The 21,436-nt window shown below is 37.2% G+C and overlaps 2 protein-coding genes across 2 annotated transcripts in view; both read left to right on the top strand.

Moving 5' to 3' along the window:
• Nucleotides 1-2,419, top strand: part of LOC107719080 (nose resistant to fluoxetine protein 6-like) — an 8,360-nt gene extending 5,941 nt beyond the window's left edge. The window contains 5 exon segments of the mRNA XM_016526398.1: nt 771-881; nt 1,121-1,244; nt 1,331-1,517; nt 1,659-1,801; nt 2,321-2,419. Coding sequence (XP_016381884.1) covers nt 771-881; nt 1,121-1,244; nt 1,331-1,517; nt 1,659-1,801; nt 2,321-2,419 — 664 coding nt within the window.
• Nucleotides 2,420-9,569: 7,150 nt separating this feature from the next.
• LOC107719065 (uncharacterized) lies at nt 9,570-20,882 on the top strand. The gene is made up of 11 exons (XM_016526366.1): nt 9,570-9,649; nt 10,108-12,289; nt 13,501-15,043; nt 15,633-15,786; nt 16,302-16,432; nt 17,567-17,605; nt 17,787-18,085; nt 18,174-18,262; nt 19,887-20,104; nt 20,244-20,292; nt 20,502-20,882. The coding sequence occupies exons 2-11, from the start codon at nt 10,124-10,126 to the stop codon at nt 20,683-20,685; spliced, it is 4,872 nt and encodes a 1,623-aa protein (XP_016381852.1). The 5' UTR covers nt 9,570-9,649; nt 10,108-10,123; the 3' UTR covers nt 20,686-20,882.
• Nucleotides 20,883-21,436: the final 554 nt, after the last annotated feature.

The following is a 21,436-nucleotide window of genomic DNA, read 5'->3' as shown; positions in this document are numbered from 1 at the left end:
GTTTTGTGGTCCAGGGTCACACACACACACACACACACACATATATATATATATATATATATATAAATCACTATCATTCAAAGGTTTGAGGTCAGTAAGATTTAGTATAAAAAAAACTAGTAAAAACAGTAATATTGTGAAATTTTATTACAATTTCAAAGAATTGTTTCCTACTGTAATGTATTTCAAAAATAAATTACTGGCAAAACTTAATTTTCAATGTCACATGATGCTTCATAAATCATTCTAATCTCCTGAATAAGAAATATTTCTTATTTTCTTATCAGTGCTGAAAACAGTTGTGCTTAATATTTTTGTGAAAACCTTGATAGTTTTTTAGTAGTCTAAGAAATACTAAAATTAATAGAAAGTTTAAAAGATAAAAAAAACATTGTATCTGTCATTATCTGTCACTTTTGATCAATTTGAACAGATAATGTTCAAATTTTGATCAATTTTGAACATTATCTGTTACTTTTGATCAATTTAATGCAGCCATGCTGAATGAAAGTATTCCTTTATTTTAAAAGGTTGTGTATTAGTAATAAGAATGAGATTTTTTTTTACATTGCTGTAATGAGAATGCAATGCAAAATTTCTGAATAGTTCTAAAAACAGGCTTTGTTTTCTTACCATGTGTTCTCATTTTTTCTTTAAATTTTGTTTTGGGTAAAATCTGAAATGTTCTCGACAGGTTTTGTGAGATTCACCCATGTCAGGATTGCCAGTTGTTCCCAGGTCATAAACATCACCTCTTTGCTTATTTCCAGAAACAAAAGTGTGGTTGTCGTCGTGTCGGTTGTTCTCCTAATGATCTCCAGTGTAACAGGAGCTCTGATCACCAGTTTGCTGCATCTCCCTGTGCACCAGCCAACCACTCTGTAAGAGATCATTTCTTAATTGCAACGTTAAACTGAGAAAACACTCCCAATGAGACGTAATCACACGAGCAATGTGTGCATTTCTAGACCACTGCAATTAAGGCCTCTAGCAGCTGCCAAGTGCAATGCAGTTTTAGTACCAAGAGTCTGATTTTTGTTCACTTTAATGTTACCTAATTGTTTCCGATTGCTTTTTAAATGCTATTCATTTATATTATGTACTGGCTGACTTGTTTCAGGGCATACGAAAGCTATTTTCAGTATTACTACAACAAACCCTACACAAGATATGGGCCATATCTACTGGGGATTCTTGCTGGAATATACATGACAACTAAGAAAGAGACACTTATAAAGCAACAGGCAATGTCTTTAATGCTTTTTATTGCTTTTTTTACATCAAAAAGTTGTTTTCAGTCTCATAACAGATCATTTTTGCTATGTGACAGTGGCAGGCAGTCATAGGTTGGCTCTGCTCGCTGTCAGTCATGGCCCTCTTAGTTGGATTGGCCTATGTACTGAGAGATGTCCCGCCATATCCGTCCTTTCCTCATGCTGTTTATCAGGGGACGCACCGCTCACTTTGGGCCCTGACTTTGGTTTGGATCATCCTGGCCTGTGAGGAAGGATACGGAGGTAAATAGAAGAACTTTGAAAACTCATATTTGAATAAATAATTAGGACAAATGAGGAATAACATAATAACTGACAGCCAAATAAAAATGCATATGAGAGGCTTCTGTTAAAACGTACCTAAATATTTATCTGTCTGCACAGGTTTTGTGGATAAAATTCTGTCTCTAGGCCTTTGGGCTTCTTTGTCTAACATCAGCTTTGCCTGTTATCTGATCCACCCCATCATTATTATACTGTACAACGGCAAACAAGAGACAACCATGCACTACACAGACTTCAACTTTGTAAGTATTCAATTCAAATAAATGCAGATGATAGTGTGCAGGACAGTGTGCATTTGATCAAAATACAGTTAAAACGGGAATATTGTGAAATATTATTACAATTAAAACATTTTCATTTTAAAATATTTTAAAATATAATTTATTCCTGTGATGGCAAAGCTGAATTTTCAGCATCATTACTTCAGTGTCACATGATCCTTCAGAAACCATTCAGATATGCTGATTTGGAGCTCAAAAACATTTATTCTTATCAATATTGAAAACGCTTGTGTTGCTTAATATTTTAATATGCAATAGGCAGAGCATTGAAGTCGACTAGTCGATTAGTCGGTGCAACCCCTAATATATACAGTATATACAGACACAGACACACACACACACACACACACACATATATATATATGTGTATGTGTTACATGTTTTTATCAAATGGCATATCATAATAATAGGTAGGTCATGGTAAACTTTTTTTTCTCCTTCTGAATGCCATTTTTAATCATCAATGTTTTCTGTCCTCAGTTCTACCTGTTTCTGGGTCACCTGCTGTTGACAATCTCTGTAGGTTACGTGTTAACTGTGCTAATTGAAAAGCCGTATCTCTTTCTGTCAAGACGATAAGTCCTGCTTCTTTACCTCAAAACTGGAAGGTGAAGAGAAGATTTAAAAAGAAGAGTTAAATATATTTATATATTTAAGAGAAACAAGAAGATTTAAGTACAGTATATTTATTCATTCATTGTCCCCAATTTTCTAATTTCATTCTGTTTGAAAGCTGTAGATTGCTGTTTATGAACAGTGTTAGAGACTTTTGGTGTTGTTATTTGAATGCACTAAATAAATGATTTGATGTACAGAATTAACAGATGAACTAAAGTTTATTAGTTTATGTTGTCATATAGTGACACTGCCTGTTTTTAGTAACTCACAGAGATTAAAAACAATGTACTGTGATGATACCATAGTATAATCATGGCATTGAAGGGTAACACCATGGTACTTAATGTTACAACAGCCTGTTTTTGAGGTATGCAGGGACTATGAAATGGGTCTCTGCAAAAATGGAATAATGTCATACATGAGATGAGCTGATGTCACACGCAAGCGTAAATATGAGTACTTCAAGTGTGAGCAGCTCATAACAATAAAACAAGGACCAGACATCAGTATCTGAAGTGTAATTGAGGCGGCCACATCTTAATTGCAGAAAGTGAAAGATGAGTCATTTAACAATCCATCATTTTAAAGTAAAAAACAAACTAAAAAACAAATCATTAGACAGTTCAGAACACAAAGAAAGCTTTCAATACTGCATAAAACATTGTTAATCATCTTTATTTGGGATGCCACAAAACATATTCTTGCCAGATAATCTAAAACAGGTATTATAACTCAAGTTCGCAATATATTACAGTCTCTCCTCCTAAATTCTTCAAATGTGTGGTCACACATGCTATTACCCACCCGTGTGCCTTCTGTAATAAGGCAAGTCACAAAATCTGAATCATAAGAGGACAATCAACATCAAGAGGCCAATCAACTCTGTTCTGTTTTCCCTGGGGGGGTTATCGCTGCTCTCCCTGCTCTCATCCATGCTAGGCTGCATGGATGCGCAGGGAGTTCTTGCCCAGAACAGAACCATACCGCCAATCCAAACTGTATGCTAATTGTCAATCATCTTTGACGATAGTGGTCCTGACAGAAATGCAGATGAGTTTGTCTGTTCATTGGAAAGAATTTGGAGAATTTTAGCATTCCATCACTTGTTCACCAATGGATCCTCTGCAGTGAATGGGTGCAAACAGCTGATAAAAACATTACAATAATCCATAAGTAACCCACACGACTTCAGTCCGTCTTGTGAAGCGAAAAGCTGTATGTTTGTAATAAACAAATCCATTATGACGTTTTTAACCATTGCTTATGACTAAAATACGAGTTCCAGTATATCTCTTTCTCCAGTGAAGAAGTCATCTCATCTGAATCAGGAGAGAAATATGCACAGATCAAGCACTGTTTACAAGCGAAAACAGTCCAAAACAGCTAAACAAATATGTGGATTATCATGTGAGAGGACAACAGGAGATGGATTTTTTCAGTGAAGTGTTTTTATAGACTCGTGTTTTGGCCAGAAGCAACGGTTTGAAGTTAAAACGCCTTAATAATTGATCTGTCTATTACAAACACAGAGATTTTTACTTCAAAAGATGTAAACTGATTGTCTGGAGTCGTATGATTTACTTGTGGATTATTGTGATGCTTTTATCAGCTGTTTGGACTCTCATTCTGACGGCACCCATTCACTGCAGAGGATCCATTGGTGAGCAAGTGATGTAATGCTAAAGTTCTTCAAATCTGTTCTAAAATAAACTCATCTACATCTTGGATGGCCTGAGGGTGAGTAAATTTTCAGTAAATTTGTGACGTGGCTTTTCATCAAAGAGTCCCTTTTTTGAGCCAGCTGGGTTGTCGTTCTGTGAATGAAGTCAAAGGCTGCCCTACTTTCGGTTGAAGCCCCTCTCGCCCTCTTTTAACCCCCTACCGTGCACATATATCGCATATACAGTGATTCAGAGTGTGTAGCAAGAAGTAGCGTTGCCCCGTGCAACAACACGTACTAGTGAGGTTATATTTAACTGACTTCAGAAAGCTGACACTCTGGACGTTTTCCATATCTCCACTGACGAATGCTTAAGGTTCTGTGTCAAAACAAGACTAGATCTGTAAGCATGTATCTGGATTGGGAATAACAGCACAATTAAACCTTCAAACAAGCTCATTTTCATGAGTGGTTGCACAGAGATTTGTGATTTAGGACTTTAGAGTATAGAAAGACTGTCTGTGTGGTGCTGGGTGCTGATTGCATTTACGTATATAGGGGAAATGATCCACTTAAGCGCATACCTCCGGCCCACTTGAATATGAAACAAAAGTTTGGGGTCAGTACATGGTTTAAAAAAAATGTTTTTGAAAGAAGTCTCTTATGCTCGCCAAGTATGCATGTATTTAAAAAAACATAAAATTGTGAAATAGTATTACAAATTCTAATAACTGTTTGGTATTTTAAATATTTTAGCATCATTACTCCAGTCTTCAATGTCACATGATATTTCAGAAATCATTATAAAATGCTTATTTAGTGCTTAAGAAACATTTTAAATCAGTTGTTCCTTTTTATTCTTTAAAATATATTCTTTAAAATATTTTTTGTAGAAACTGTGGTACATTTTCGAAATTCTTTGATCAATAGAATGTTCAAAACAGAATTTATACGATTTTGTTTCTGTAACAACATACAAGTTTTTACTGCTACTACTTTTGATCAATCAATTAAAAAATAAAAATAAAAATAGATCTATATGAAACACTCTCCAAAGAGATTAAGACAGATTCATAAATCAGATTTTCTTTTTTGTCAGATCTGCAATTAGTTTCTTCTCTTTTATATACTTACATATATATTTTTTTTCTATTTGAAAAGATGGATTTCATTATAATTTAACACTATAGTGTGGGAATGATTTGTGAAAAAAGAAGCATGTATGTTTGGTTATTATTAAATGGGTACTAAAAAAATGTCAATTACTAAACTGATTAATAAAACAGGAAAAATATTAAAGGGGTTGGGCTTACTTGGTTGTACTTTATTAGCCCAGTTTTCACTTTTTATGTTTCTAATTAAAATTTTAATGGAATACATTTTGTCTTTTTATGACAAAACATATCATAAGCTTTTAGATGTGAGATTAACCTTGATTTAATACAAATTTGAAGGCTATTCGCGTAATAAGTCTACACTCAACCCCTGTACATTCTGTTTTTAACACTGTTTAACATGTGTGTGTCTGAAGTGCTTTGAGTGTGAAGTGCTACTCTGTTCTTTGATAAGAATACAAGAGCATGAGTACAATTTTAGACCCCAATATCAGTGCTACATGGTGATTACAAAATGATATTATCTCTTAATTAGATTAAAACATTTAAATATATGCATGCAACATAGATAGTATGGTAATGTAGAACCCATTGCAAATAGTGTAATTACCATGGCATTTCCATCTAATACCATCAGTATACCATGGTGCCATCACAAACCGTACTTTCCAAAACAGTACGTAGGCCTAATGTATAAACCACAATATTCTATTTTGAAGTATCTGCGAAGACATCAAGGCCGAGTCTACAAGAAAACAAATTAGTACAAGACGTACAAGTCCTCATATCAGTGTTTATGATGAAGGGTGTGTGTGGTTGCAGAACTGTTTTGGGATCAAAGCGGTACTTGGTATTTTATTAGTGTAAAATAACTGGGTGGGTCTTCACCTCAAGACATGACGTGTGTGTTTGTTAGTCTTTCCGGCCTGTGTCTGCCCAGCAACTGTTCAGACACACACACACACACTGACACAAAATATCAACACTGCTTGTTAAACACACAGGAATGGTCATGCTGTGTTGAAGACCTACAGCCTGTCCACACCTGTTCTTGTTTCCAACACAATGCTGTCACTGACCCGCTCATAAATGTATCAGTGTTATAAAATAATACACCACACACACATTGAATCATGTAACATTGTCTGTTTGTTTTTTTGTGGTGCCAAAACCTCAGATCATAAGCTGTCATCCTGTTTAGATTTAAAAGGTCAGCAGCTCTTGCTGTGGAAAATGTGACCGTGCCAGTAATTTTAATGATAACAATGTGAGATAAATATTTGTTTAATCTATTTTTTTATGGTTCCTACTTTAAAAATACCCATCAATGAAAGAATATTGAATGCTGAACCCATTTTTGAACCTCATAAAACTGCACAATATTTCAAATTATCTCTGTTTACAAGAATATGTTTTTTGTAAAGTAATGGCATTCCTCTGCTTGACTGTATGAGAGGCGTCTGCTCAAATAACACATTTATAGGAATGTGTGTGTGTGTGCTTGAGGCTTTTCTTTTCTTTTAGATTTTCTCTGAATAAGGATATATTGGTTTGTTCCAGTGTTTGCACAAAGAGATGATTTGGAGATTACGTTTAATAACTTTATTAGGATCTCCATGCAAATATGAGGTTAGATCATCATATAATATATATACAGTATATATAAATAATTTGTGTTCTTTTATTCTGCCACTCATCACATCCAAAACGCAGGGAAACAAATGCCTAGTAGAAATTCATAAGCCACAAATCAGTTTAGGGGAGACTGTGGCTAGTTGTCACACAGATCAATAAAGGTTTTTAGGTGTCAAAGTCTAATGTACAATCAGTTTGAGTGTGTGTATTCAGTCCTCCAAACAATAAAATAATTAAATAAATAATTAATAATAATGATAATAATAATAAAGATAGAAAAATGTAAGGCATTTCCAAACATCACACAAACCAGATGAGAGTCGTAAAAGCATGAACCGTGACCATATATATATATATATATATATATATATATATTCATCGTTTAACACACACAATATATATATATATATTCACACGCGCACACACACACACACACTTGAAGGTGTTTAAGAATATATATATTTTTGAAGATGTTTAAATTTTTGTATGTTTGCATTTTAATATCTATAATCTCTATTTATCATCAAATTAACCAGGAATGAACGTTTTGACGTTCTTAACTTTATCTAATAATTCAAATAAATCCAAATGTTGACAATCTATCAAACTGATATTCATTTCATTGTTATAAAAACTAATTTTAATTCATTTTAATCATTTTAATAAGCAAAAAGACAATATAATGTGCAACCCATTCCTCGTTTTTGTATTGATTTGTATATATATTAAATAAATATTTTGATGTTTTATTCATGTTTCATGTTCATACTATATTAATAACAGTACATTATGCATAAATAACCATAAAGTAAATCCTAACCCTATAGTAAGTCCGTCTTGTTAATTAATATTATTCAGTACTTAAATGTGTAATTACACTGTAGCAATGTCACCTTAAAATAAAGTGCAATTGTTTATTGCTGTCAAGTTTTTAAACCGTATTTATTAAATTTTATTCCAGTCCATCCTATTATCATTATCCTACCTTAGACCAAATGTCCCCACAAGTATATTAATACCAGCAAATGACTTTGTATGGACATTTTTTTTTTTATCCCCATGAGGAAAACAGCTTATACGTCTTTTTTTTTTTTGGGAAAATCTACAAATGCAGAAAGCTTTGTGTGAGCGATAGGTTTAAGGGTATGGTTAGGGTAAGGTAATAGAAAATACTGTTTGTACAATATAAAAACCATTAGGTCTATGGAATGTCCCCATAAAACTTGGAAACCCAACGTGTGTGTGTGTGTGTGTGCGCGTGTGTGTGTGTGTGCGTGTGTGTGTGTGTGTGTTGTTCATGACCCGGTCTCAGGACACAGACTGGAGTCAGGGGTTTACGCCCTCAGAGGTTTACAGTAGGACACTGAAGGAGTGAAGACAGTATGTTCCCACAGGGATCAATCATAAGGCAACACATTCTGAAGACTGAAACCTCAGTGTGATTTTAACAGCCTGCAAAGCTTAAAGGTTTCTCGACCTGTGCCAACCCTAAGCCAGAGTATGTTGGTTAAATTTGTTGCATCCAGAGACCCTTGTAAATTGTGGGAGATATTAAACATAACAATGAAACGCTTTGATGAACTCAACTTTGGATTCAAAGGAATTGCCATAATATTTAACTTCATATTGAACCTCATTTCGCATCCTTTGCAGGAAATTTTGCATGCCAATTTTGTCAGTTTGTAATCCATGCACCACACGGAAAAGACTTGGAATATAATGCATAAAGTTGCATGGACTACTTGTGCATTTGCATCATTTTTTAAGCTTGAAAGTTCTGTTCTCATGATTGCATGAGGGGTAAAATCATAATTGTATTGCATTATTTAAAAAAATAAATTCACCTTTTTTTCGAAATGAGAACACGAGGGAGAGTAAATGATGACAGAATTCTTGTTACTGGGTCATTTGTTTCTTGAATAACACAATAGATGGGAAAAATCAAGCATGCTGCTTGTTGACAGTTTCATGAATTAGATGTTAAGACAGAGGGAGCAAGTTTCCATAACTGTGTGTTCCTCGAATCAAATGCACCTGTTGGGAAGGCCACCTCACATTACAGATGTGTGCGCTAGAAAGAGAGAGTGTGGAGGTAAAAGAGATGTAGATCTTGTCTAAGGAAAGAACGAAGCACTTCTGAGAACCTTGTGATCTTCTTCCTCTGCGTCAAAGCTTGTAGATCAGATCCTCCCTGTGGAGCTTTAAACATTTCTTATTTAAAAAAACCCTCTATCTGCGTCTGTAACACCGATGCAGGATAAACACTCGCCCCTGAGAGGCATTAAAATACCTTTCAATGTCAAATTCTGCTCCACTGTTCTGACAGTAATATCATTACTGCTCATTCTGGCCTCACAGATGAAAACACCTCAGAGATGATCTTCATGATGTTTGTCAACTCTGATGATCGCAAGGCAGGCAAATATAGCTGTGAAGTGATAAATCGTCCGGCATGGCACATGTCTCTGCTATCAGGTAACCCACTTTGAACTAAGGGGGATGTGGACTTAAAATAAACCCTCTCCCCAAACCCCCAAGACCTGTCAGCTTTACGTGAACCTCATATTCTCCAGACCTACATCACCGTTGAGTATTATTGCCCATTTGGATGTAAAAAAAAATTGATCTGCTTCATTGTCTGGGTTTTCTTTCTCTCTGTCTCTCTCTCTCTTGGGACAAACCATTTGTGTTCTGCCTGCAGGGATCTGATGCTGAGCACCGGCTGCTTTAAGAGTGAGATCTTTGGACTCAATCGCTCATAACAGATGTGTCCAAACTGAGGTAACGAGTCTGTCAAAGGTCGTCAGGTTTTATGGTTTGGCTGCTAGTCATCATTATTAAATAATGCAATATTTAAAGTTTAATCTCAAATGTATCTTGTTTAAAGAATATTTAGATATTTTAATAAAAATACATAGAGCTCACAATATAGTGGTATAGTGGCATAATTTTGCCTATGATGTCCATTACATTGGTTGTACAATGGTGTACTGATAGTATCAGATGAATGATAAACATATTAATGTACCATAGTATTATACAATATTACTCTAAGGCAAGCTACTAAAAAGAATGCCATGTTACCATGTCTAAAAGCCACAGTACTTTTTAAAAATTATTTGGATATTTTATTATTATTATTATTTGAATCTTGCTTTTTGAAATGATCTATAGCTCTAATTTTTTATGCGTCTAATTGTTTCTTATTTTTTTCTCTTCTTCCATTTCCTCTCTTGCAGTGACGTGTGTGCAGTGATGCAGAGAGAGGAGATGACAGCTGAGCGGGTTGACATGACCGTCCCAGACAATCTGCTGTTCTTGGACACAGATGCTGTCAACTCTTCCTTCGCTTCACCACCCATAGAGCAGAATGAGTCTGCCCGTGCCACGGACAACCAGACAGATGACAGATTCAGTCCAGTCCCTGATCAACACCCTAATCCAGCCTCCGGAAGCTCAGGATTAATGCCAGTTCCGCACCAGGACGGGACAATTGAGATCCATAGTACAAACATTGAAAGGGAAAATGAGAGTGGTTTAGTCTTAAGGCAGTCCCTGGATCACACTGCAATGATAGAAATGAAAATAAATAATCCAAATGATGATGAAAGTGATAATTGTGACTTCAGTACTGCTGCTGTAATGGAGACTGACAATATCACAAACGGTATTAACATCCCTAAACTAATTCACCTAATGGACAACATGATAGACAATGAACAAAATGACAAACATAGTGACTCAAACACTAAAGATGATCCAAATGAGGCTCATGACAATTTGATGAGTCCAGAAGTTCTATTATTAACAGAAGACAACAAGCAAGAAGAAATGAGCCAATACACCATTTTAAACCGATATGTCTCCTCTGAGAGCACTGGACTTGAGGTTATCCAAATGGCTAATGATGATGATCCCTTGGTAAACACTGTTTCTGATGTAATGAACAGTGAGCAAAGCTCATGCTTGATTGCAAGCAATGAGACTGATGCAACTTCCTCTGAATCCCTCATCCAGACTTGCCGGGATTCATCTGAAGGTGTTAATGTAGCAGTGGAAGCGGCGACTGCATATAAAACTCATCCAGAAATGCATGACATTGCAGATGACTTGACATGTTGTGGCTTCACAACCTCTCATATACCAAAGACAGACGATCCGAAGACTGGCGTTCATCTATCTTTGGCTGATTTGCATGAAGCAGACATTGTAAACATCTTAACACATGCCTCCGCATTATTAGATACTTTGGGGTTGAACAACAATGTCTTGGAAACAGCTGACATGCCAGTCAATGACAGTGAGCTCATTCAGACTGTAAATCAAGACTTAGCTTCCTCAAATGTTGAGTTTTGCACTGGCGTTTTAACCCAAATGGTTCAGAATCTTCTACAGGATTCAAAATATGATGTAACGGAATCAGAATCCAACAGAACTGATGATTCCATACTTGACAGAATGATTGATACAAAATTCCCTTTGGACATCGGTTGGGTGGCAACTTGTAGCAATGATCCAAGTGAGACAATAGAGCCACTTTTCCCCCAATCCATGCACGAAACCTCACAGATTGGTGAAAAACATGAGAAGGATCTCTCACAAGTGATCCCTTGCCCAACAACTGTCACGAATAGAGATTTAGATAACTGTTCTGAGGAGATCGACGGTGCTTGCTTAAAGTTCACAAGAACAGAACGTGATGTTGAGGCTTGTAGCGAGTTGTGGCTGGACGCTCGCCAGTTCTTGGCAGGTGAAGAGGATGAGGGTGCTATTTTTGACAAGTTGGGTCGTTCATGTTCTCCCAGCCCCCCCGTGGCCCATCCAGACAACACAAAAGCCTCTGATTACTCCAGGAGAGAGAACATTTCAATTGACCACCAGACTGAAGACTGGGAGCTGAGGTTTGCACCTGTTGAGAGACGGTCATCCTCAGACAGCTGGGCTAGTGCACTTTCAGACTGGTTCCAGGCAGTTAGCACCTATTCAGAAGACTCTTTCACCAGCGTTAACACTTCAAGCACTGGTTTTAAGCTCGGTATGGCAATCCAGGACAACTTTTTGGAGCAAAGGACAAGTCCTGATAATGCAAACAACACTGGACTGACGTGTCTGTCCCTGAACCTCTTAGAATCAGAAGAACCAGGTCAAACCTTGAGTAGAGGACTAGTTGAGTCTGATAACACTAATGGAACTCTTTTTAAACAAGGAGATGAAGATAGACTTCCTTCTCATTCAGACTCAGACAGACAGGACAATACAACAATGGAGAACAACATGAGTTTGTTAGAGAGGTCTGAATCCCATAAACCAGATAATAATGCAGTCGTGGATATGCTTAATGCATCAAAGTCTCCTGCAAATGAGATCAGTGCCAAGCATTATGGAAGTCAGCACATCCCTGGAGAGCATTGGAGTGCAAAGGTGAGATGACTATCACATTTCAAATACAATTAGCACAGGCAGATGTAGACTCTGGTGTTTTGACTGAGTTTTCTTTTGATGTTCTGCAATTTGCATTGAGAGATTTGCATGTCAGGGTTTTCGGTTTAAACTAAAGGTTAGTTTTGGTTGACTGTACTGAAATAACCACATATTAAATGCAAATTTTAAAACCATTAGTACCCAAAAAGTACTTTGGTGGAGCCATAGTTCAGTGGTGGTATCATCATGCATAAACATGATACTAAATGCTTACTGTACACACTGTTCACATACCATAGATAGGTACTGTAGTACAAAGAATTCAATGGTACACCTCCAAAAACACTTTCATCGTGACTTTCATTATTATGACACTAGGCGTGCTGGAAGAGCCAAGTCATTCCACACAAAAATATCACTTCAGAATGTACACACTCTCTTTCTCACACACTAAACATTTACTAAACAATATATATATATATATTTTACTAAATGTGTATTATTTATTTATTTTATTATCCCCCTGTTTTCTACTCAAAAGAGGTTTGGTGTGATTTAGCTAACTTTTAGAGCAATTTTTGACAATCCATCACCATAGTATGGCTCAAACGCACTCACTAACACTTAAACATTCACCACCCTCCTCATGACAGACAGCTGTGGCTGCTGAGGAAATGTAAGGTGCAAAGAAAAATACTGATAAACAGAAATGCAGACTAATTATAGAGGGTGGAGGATGATAATAGTCCAAAGAGCAAAAGAGGAACGGGAGAGGCAGTGGGTGAGGGGCATGAGCACAGCTGAGGGCCGAAATACGACCCCTGCTCTCAAACTCAGTGTCGTACTGTACGACAGTTTCTCCAATCCCACAGACCCATGAGACAGCGGGAGAGCTGTGATTGGTTCACTTACATTACACAGCGGCTGTGATCACTATAATAGAGATGATTCCTTCCATTGCCAACCACATGTGGCTTTAGACTGCAGCATGAAAGCAAAATGGTTTTTGCATTAGACAGACCATCGCGTCAGTGAGGTATGTAAACAAACAGCTAAATGTAGTTTGGATGAGAATAGGCCTAAATTGACTTGTCAAATGATACAAATTCTTCAATTCCTATGCTGTCTGCCTCTAAATTCTTGTCTCGAGATAGAACTCTGCGTCTTCTCCATGACATTTAATGTTTTTTTTCAATGTTTTTGTGTTTCAGTCAGAAGGAAATGTGCTGGTTGAGGTGACCGGAGACAAAGTTTCCCAACTCAGGTTGGTCTTCGAGGAGGAACGTGAAAGCAGTTTTACTTCTCAAAGGATCTCGGCTTACATTAGCGACAAGAATTTAACTGACTGTGTGAGTGGAGAGGAGCGGCATCACAGTTCCGATGCTGCTCTCCACACATGTCCCTCTCAATCGAACAGTCACGTGTCTTCTGAGGTGGGACTTGCCAAAGGAAATGAATCGTTTGGGCATTTTAACACAGAGGACTGTACCGTGAAGCCAAGAGATGAGGAAAGAAATACATTTCCAGAGTTTATTATGCCGTTTGCTCCACTCGATACTGGAAATACTTTTCTCCATCATAGTCTATTGAAAAGTCCACAGGCTGATCTAGACCTTCCACCTAAAGGGATTATTAATGAGATACACCTTAAGAGTGATCAAAAATCAATCAGTAGTGACGATTCTTCTGAAGATTGCTTTCACACATGTCCTGACCAGTCTTTATCTTCATCCTGTGGAGATTCAGATGATCCTTCCATCAAGGATACTAGGAGAAAAGCAGAGTACAGTGATACCAGTGACATCAGCAAAGAGCTTTCTAAGTTAATTTTACTCACAGGACAACGTTTTATGGTGTCTGAGGACAAAAGTGTTGCATATGTCACTCTAGACTTGGAAGAACCCAATTTAAGTCATTTTTCTTTGTCAAACTGTGAGGAACGACCCAAAACAGACATTATGCCTCACAAGACTTCCAAAACTTCTTCAGATGGTAAAACACGCTCGAAACATAAGGAGAAGCCAGCTGAGAAGCAGCAACACAGGATTCAAACATCAAAAAAGCAAGATCTTCAGCCCCCATCCCAGGTGAAAGATGAATTCAATTCAGAAGGAGGTGGTTGTGAAGATCGTCCAGTTACTGTCATTGAAACAATCGTCATCACAGAGAAGATCGTTCCTAAAACCCAAGGGAAAAAGAAAAAGAAGCATGCGCAGCATGGGACGCCAAAACCAGAGAATGATCAACTGACTGACGTAGGGAGCAGAAGCGCTCAGAAGAGCGTGAGTGGCAAGACCGAGAACCTTGACGTGAAGGTGACGTCAAATGGTCTGGATAAACCAGCATCTCATCCTCCCACCAAATTGGACATTACTAACAAAGATAGCATTCAGAAAGTCATGTCAGTGAGACCCAAAGTAGAACCCAGTGGGAGTTTTGCGGCCAAGATGGACCCTGACGGCGTAAATGCCACTCAGAAAGCCACTCCTATAAAACTCAAAGTAGATGCCAGTAACACAGCCAAGATGGAAAATAAGACATGCACCTCAGATTCTCCGAGCACGTGTTTATCCAGCATGCTGAAAGACGACATCAAACGCAGGCGAATCGCAAACAACTTGTCTGGAGCAGTTCCGATAAGGACAAGGCCACAGCTGCCCGCAATTTTCCGCCAGGCAAGAAAAGATGGAGAAGATACGACCCGGAGAGCTTACAGTGAGGTTGTCAAGCAGAAGACTCCAACACCCAAAGAAGGTTCTCCAAATGCATTCCTGTTCAACTTCATATTAAATATCAATCCATTAGAACAGGGATGTCCAATTCTGCTCCCAGGGGCCTAATGTCTGGCAGAGTTTAGCTTTAACTTGCCGAAAACACACTTGTCTGGAAGTTTTCCTTAATTATCTGGTTCAGGTGTGTTTGATTAGGACCAAAGCTAAACTCTGCAGGACAGTGGCCCACCAGGAGCAGGATTGGACCCTGCACTAGAACATTTTGTGTTTTTATAGTATGTGTTCCTGAGTCAGAAATGTCAGAATCATCCAATTTGACCCAGTCTGATGTGGTTTGCTGGCCTTAACTGGTTTAAGCTGGTTTAGCTTGTCTCCCAGTCTAGTTAAGGTGGTTTTAGCTGGTTTGCCAATTGGTCAAGTTGACCATAAATCTCTAAAACCAACAAAACAGATTAGCCTGATCAGCTTGGCCACCTTAGGGAGACCAGCTAATCACCTTAGGATGATTCAAGTTGTTTTTTTGGGGGGTAGAATACAATGGAAGGAGGTTATCAAATAAATTTCTGTAAAATGGACTATAAATTATGCATTTTTATATGTTTTTGTTGTAGTTGTGGTTCCTCGTGTAGTCTCAGAGATCCAGGCTGACCCAGTCCCTGACGACCCCCAGAACATCTTGCTTGGGTGCCAGTTCAGTCCCGTCCCACCTGATGCCACCATTAAGTGGACTAAAGAGGGAACAGTTCTGTCAGAGATAAACAAAGTGTAAGAAAAACGCTCTTTTCCTATCAGCCCGTTTCACATTAGCTACCTACTTTATCGTCTGACTCTGGTTCCAAAATTAAGTTTCCAAATGGAATTAGCTAGCTGAGATGACCACATTTCTAAAGGACATCATTATAGGATTTTTTTACCACTTGGTGGCACTCTGTTCCTGTCCAAATCTGCTGTAAAGTTTGGCAGAGACCTGACTGAACATCAGCGCTCTGGTGATTCAGCCATGACTTGGAGTGGAAGCAAAATGAACCTTTTACATAACAGTGTGATTCATTCCTACTAAATGCTGACTGTGCCTCAGACTCTCTCAAACAGGCCTCTGCTTTAAAGAATGGTCCTTCCGAGTTGTAATTGCAGTTATACTGCATATAATCAGGATTCGGGGATGAACATCTGGTCTGTGTTGACCACTATACTTAGTCTCTAGTGCCCTTTGCCCAGATGTGTGAAGGGTTACTAATTTAATATAAATGTTTAATAAAATGTTTTTGTTTTTTCTGTAGAGAGAAGGATGACGGCTGCTTCACTTTGACCATCCTAAAGGCTTGCAGTAAAGATCTAGGGCTGTACAAATGCAGCCTAAACGCCGCCAAAATTTCTGTTTCGACTTCAGAGTACCATCTCACGTCTGAGGGTAAGACATATGGCGCTTTTCCACTGCGTGGTACGACTCGGCTCGGCACGGCACGGCACGGCTCGGTTTGGCTCGGTTTGCGTTTCCACTGCAGTTCAGTACCGCTTTAGAGTGGGCGTCTCTCCGGCCAATCCGTGATCAGCAGAGTTTACACGTCACGTTTTGGTAACGGTACGGTTCGCTTGGAACCCCAACCGAGGTGGTACTAAAAAAAGTACCAGGTACCAGGTACTGTACCCAGTGGAAAACCCCCCAAAAGTGAACCGTACCGAGCCGTACCGTGCCGTACCTTGCAGTGGAAAAGCGCCAATAGAGGTCTGCTTTCCCAGACTAATGATTAAAGATTTTCTTAAGATTTTAATTTGCTGATGTACTCCATGACTAAGCAGAAAGTTATAGCAGGAACTCATGCTCTGAAGTTTTAGCAGGGTGATTAATGTAATAGACTGAAAGAAAGCCATAGACTTATTCTGCTACCAAAATGGCTCACTGCATTTGATACAGTTCGGCTGTTAATGAAGTACATTCTTTAAGTGTGCATGTGTGCAGCATGAATACAATCCATACATAATACACTACGGTCCAAAGTTTGGGGACAGTATTTTTTTTTTTAAAGGAAATTAATACTTTTATTCAGCACGGATGCATTAAACTGATAAAAAGTGACAGTAAATACATTTATAATGTTAGAAATTATTCCTGTTTCAAATAAATAATGCTCTTTTATACTTTTTATTCAAAGACTCCTGAAAATAAATTCTCAGTTTCCACAAAAAATTTAAGCAGCACAACTGCATTTATTTTATAGGTTGCATTTATATGATCAAAAAATAAATAAATAAAAATAATTAAATAAAATAATTAAAAAACAAAAATTTATGAAACATTAAAACGAAATATTAATACAATTTAAGATTTTTAGTGTGTCCCTGCTGAATAAAAGCATTCATTTCTTTAAAAAAAAAAACATTTGAAGGATAGTGTATATATTTCCCAATTTTAGTGTCAAATACGTAGAGTTTGTGTCTGGGAAACCAATCTTGACTTTGTAGATCTGGAAACATGAGAAAACAATCAAGAAGATGGCTTATTATTACACACGTTGACTCAACTGTGTAAAATTTGTAATTTCAGTGCTGATGGAACTAGTCATTCCGAGTCATGATCAACCAGGTAAACAGACCTTTAATTTCTTGAGAATCTGGCATTCCTATGAGTAGCTAAACTATTATGAACAGTGTGATGAAAATATTCTTTTATGAAAATCTGACATCTGTATATGTTTTAATGGGTTGTGGGTATGAACGGTTAGTTTAACAACAGTTCTCATCCTATTTATGCTATTATCTCCCAGCTGAGCCCAGGGTTGTGAATGGCGATGAGGAGAACATCCAGTGCAGCCCACTTCTCTTTAAGGAAGATTTTCTCTCGGATCAATACTTTGGAGAGAATCAACCAGCGAGCATTCTGAGTGAAAAGGTCCACTTCGGGGAAGGCATGCATCGCAAGGCTTTCAGAACCACTCTTAGAGAAGGCAATCTGCTAAGCTTCAACCCCGGCCATCCCTGCGTCCTGAAAGTACACAATGCCATCGGCTATGGGACCAAAAATAATGAGGAACTTGTCCAGAAGAACTACAGCCTGGCTGTGGAGGTGAGAATGGATGTCTCCAGGGAGATGTTTAATTAAGAAATTAACTTGAGGAGATTTGGGACTGATTATTTTTTTCTATATTAACCAGGAATGTCATGTGCAGAATACCGCCAGGGAATATATTAAAGCATACAACAGTGTGGCCAAGTCTGCAGAATCATTTGGAGAGTTGCCAGAGTAAGTATAACAATACAACTGACCCTACACACTTGTGAAGTGTAAAAAGTGCTGGGAAAATTGTACATAGAGTATTTGTATTGTTTCAGTGTATCACTCAATTCTAACCATAATGTAATTGTGTGAGGTGAAAAAGCTTCCACATTTACTTAAAGTGCCCCTATTATGGGTAATGAAAGTTCATATTTTGGTTTTGGCAGTCCCCAACAACAGGTTGACATGCATGCAAGGTCAAAAACACTTTCATTGTCTTATAATATGCATTGGTTTTTACCTTACTTGCTCAAGGACTCCCAAAAGATTCGCTCAACGATTCATTTTTCCAAACCCCTCCTTTGCGTGACGCTAATCTGCGGTGATTGGTCAGATTGATCTCATTTTCATTTCCTCATGCCTGTAATGCCTGATAAAGCAGCGTTTGTGAGCGCAGTGCTGCTTTGTGTACAGCGTTACCGGGGAAACAGCTATTTTTAGCGTTCCAAAAGCGGCACCTAGTGGCAAAGAATGAATCTGCATTTTCATTCAGACCAACGGAAAAGACTAACAAGTGGGCGGGCAATATGCTAATGTTTCATGTTGACGTCAACATGAAACTGCTTGGGATTCGTTTTAAAAACGACTCGTTTTAATGATTCAGAGTCGACTCTTTCTTTTGAAAGACAATAAATAACTTTATACCGGGTGCACTTTCAGATTTAAAACTTTTGCAGGATGCTTTCATTCACTTAAAGCTGTGTTACACACTGCATGAAAGGTAATTTTCAAAAATCCATAATAGGGGCACTTTAATAAGTAAACTTCCTTAGTGTTTGAATTTGATACAACTGAACTTTTAAGGGTTAGCAAAGATTTTCTAATTAAAGTAACATCTACACTACAAAATATTTTTCATTCAAAATATTTTCAATGTATAAAAAATACAGTAAAATTAGTGATATTGTGAAATATTATTTTAATTTAAAATAAGTGTTTTCTATTTGAATGTATTTTAAAATTTAATTTATTCCTGTGATGGCAAAGCTGAATTTTCAGCATCATTACTCCAGTCTTCAGTGTCACATGATCCTTCAGAAATCATTCTAATATGCTGCTCAAGAAGCATTTCTTATTATAATCAATGTTGAAAATAGTTGTATTGCTTAATAATTTTGTGGAAACCGTGATAAGTTTGAGGAATAGAAAGTAAAAAAACAAAACGTTTCTGTTGCTTTATAAATGTCTTTTCTTTCACTTTTAATCAATGTAATGCATTCTTGTTGAAAAATCATATGTATATATTTAACACATATGCTAAATTTATATTATAAAATTACATTTCAGTTTGCTTTCTTCAGTCTAGTAACTATTTCATGCTATTGATAGAAAAAAAGAACTATTAAATATTTGAAATGTATATATTTGTAACAATGTAAAGGTCTTTACTGTCACGTTTGATCAATTGAATGCATCCTTGCTGAATGAAAGTATTTAAAACGAATAAAATCAAATCAAAAATAATTGTTTTGAAAGTAAACTTTTGAATGCTAGTGTACATTTCATAAGACTCTAAGACACACTTTATTCAAAAACCTCATGTTTCTTTCCTTATTTGTATTAATTCATTAAATTGTCCTTAAATTCCCAGAATCATCCCTATTTATTTGGTGCACCGGCCGTCTAACAACATCCCTTACGCCACGCTGGAGGAGGAGCTGCTGGGAGACTTTGTGAAGTACTCGGTGAAGGACGGGAAGGAGATCAACCTGATGCGCAGAGACTCTGAGGCGGGACAGAAATGCTGCGCCTTCCAGCACTGGGTCTATACACAGACCGAGGGCAACCTGCTGGTCACAGATATGCAGGGTAAATAATCAACTTATTTGACTATATGTTGCACACATGTTGCGAGTACGCTGGTTTAACGAGAAGGATGTACATTCGAATCCTGCAGGGAGTGATGCATACAAATTTTAGCACCACAAATGTTCTCTTTTATGTCCAGGTGTGGGTATGAAACTGACAGATGTTGGGATTGCCACCTGTAAAAAAGGGTAAATTCTAATTGAAAAATATCACAAATGTATACTTTAAAAATGTGATATTTTAATACATTTAAATATATATTTAAATGATATTTAAATATGTACATATAATATAAATGTTGTATATAATAATACATTTTTAAATAAGTATTTAAATATTTACATTAAAATTATGTAATTATTATGAAAGCAGTCAAATGTATTTTTTATCGTTGCAGCTATAAGGGATTCAGGGGAAACTGTGCCACGTCCTTCATTGATCAGTTCAAGGTTCTGCATCAGTGTAACAGGTACTGTGAGCTTCTGGGCCTGACGTCCCTGCAGCCCAAGCCAAAATGGGCCGTCGCCCCGCCAAAGCCAAAGAAAAAAACCTTCGGTCCTGTACTGAACGGCAAATCCTGATCGCACAGAAACTCTGAACTTCTGCTAGTAGGATCACTAGTGTTTGCCATTTTTATCAGTGAAGTCTTGCTCAGGGACTAACGTGTTTCTGAGATGTTTCTTTAAATGTAAGATGACATTCATCTGGAATGAGGACAGTAGGGAGGTTACTTTTGTGCCATTTTAAATGAGCTTATTATTGATTTTTATTTAAAGGGGTCATATGATGCTTTTTTAAAGATCATGTGTTAGAACGAGCCGTTTTAGGGGGGCGTGGCAGAGTCTTAACTTTGATAAAGAATATCTCTTTGGTTTTGAGACTTTAGTCTTTGCAACTTCAGGGATCTTATCTATGCACAATCAGCTTGTAACACTCCAAAGAGAAAGGAAAACTTGAAATCGCATCATATGACCCCTTAAAAATTTTTTTTTTTTAGGGGCGAGTGGATTGAGAATTGATATCACTTTTTTGATGCGATATATTTTTGTTTAAACCAAAGATATATCAGATATATAGTGTTCTATCCTGATTTGCTTTGTTGAAAAGTCGTGCCAGTGGTGCTGCCATCTGATTCTTTATTATTAGCCTACTGGCACTTCTGAATAACAACAACTTCATGTTAGTATGGTTGTTTGTTATAATATGTGCAATAAGTACTTAGTTTATCAAACTGCTAAATCTTAAATAGACATTTACTTTATGAGTGCGATTAAAATACAACACCGTAAAAGATTATTGTTCGATTTGAATGCAACTGCTAGAATTGAATGT

The sequence above is a fragment of the Sinocyclocheilus rhinocerous genome, unplaced genomic scaffold, assembly GCF_001515625.1.
Source record: "Sinocyclocheilus rhinocerous isolate Xijiao unplaced genomic scaffold, SAMN03320098_v1.1 scaffold663, whole genome shotgun sequence".
In the NCBI taxonomy this organism is placed as follows: domain Eukaryota; kingdom Metazoa; phylum Chordata; class Actinopteri; order Cypriniformes; family Cyprinidae; genus Sinocyclocheilus; species Sinocyclocheilus rhinocerous.
This window is presented reverse-complemented; position numbering and strand designations above follow the sequence as displayed.

Coding starts and splice junctions, on each gene's coding strand:
- LOC107719065 (XM_016526366.1), top strand. CDS start 10,124: ATGCAGAGAGAGGAGATGACAGCTGAGCGGGTTGACATGACCGTCCCA. Junction 15,787..16,301: donor CTGTCAGAGATAAACAAAGT/GTAAGAAAAACG, acceptor TTTTTTCTGTAG/AGAGAAGGATGACGGCTGCT. Junction 16,433..17,566: donor GTACCATCTCACGTCTGAGG/GTAAGACATATG, acceptor TTGTAATTTCAG/TGCTGATGGAACTAGTCATT.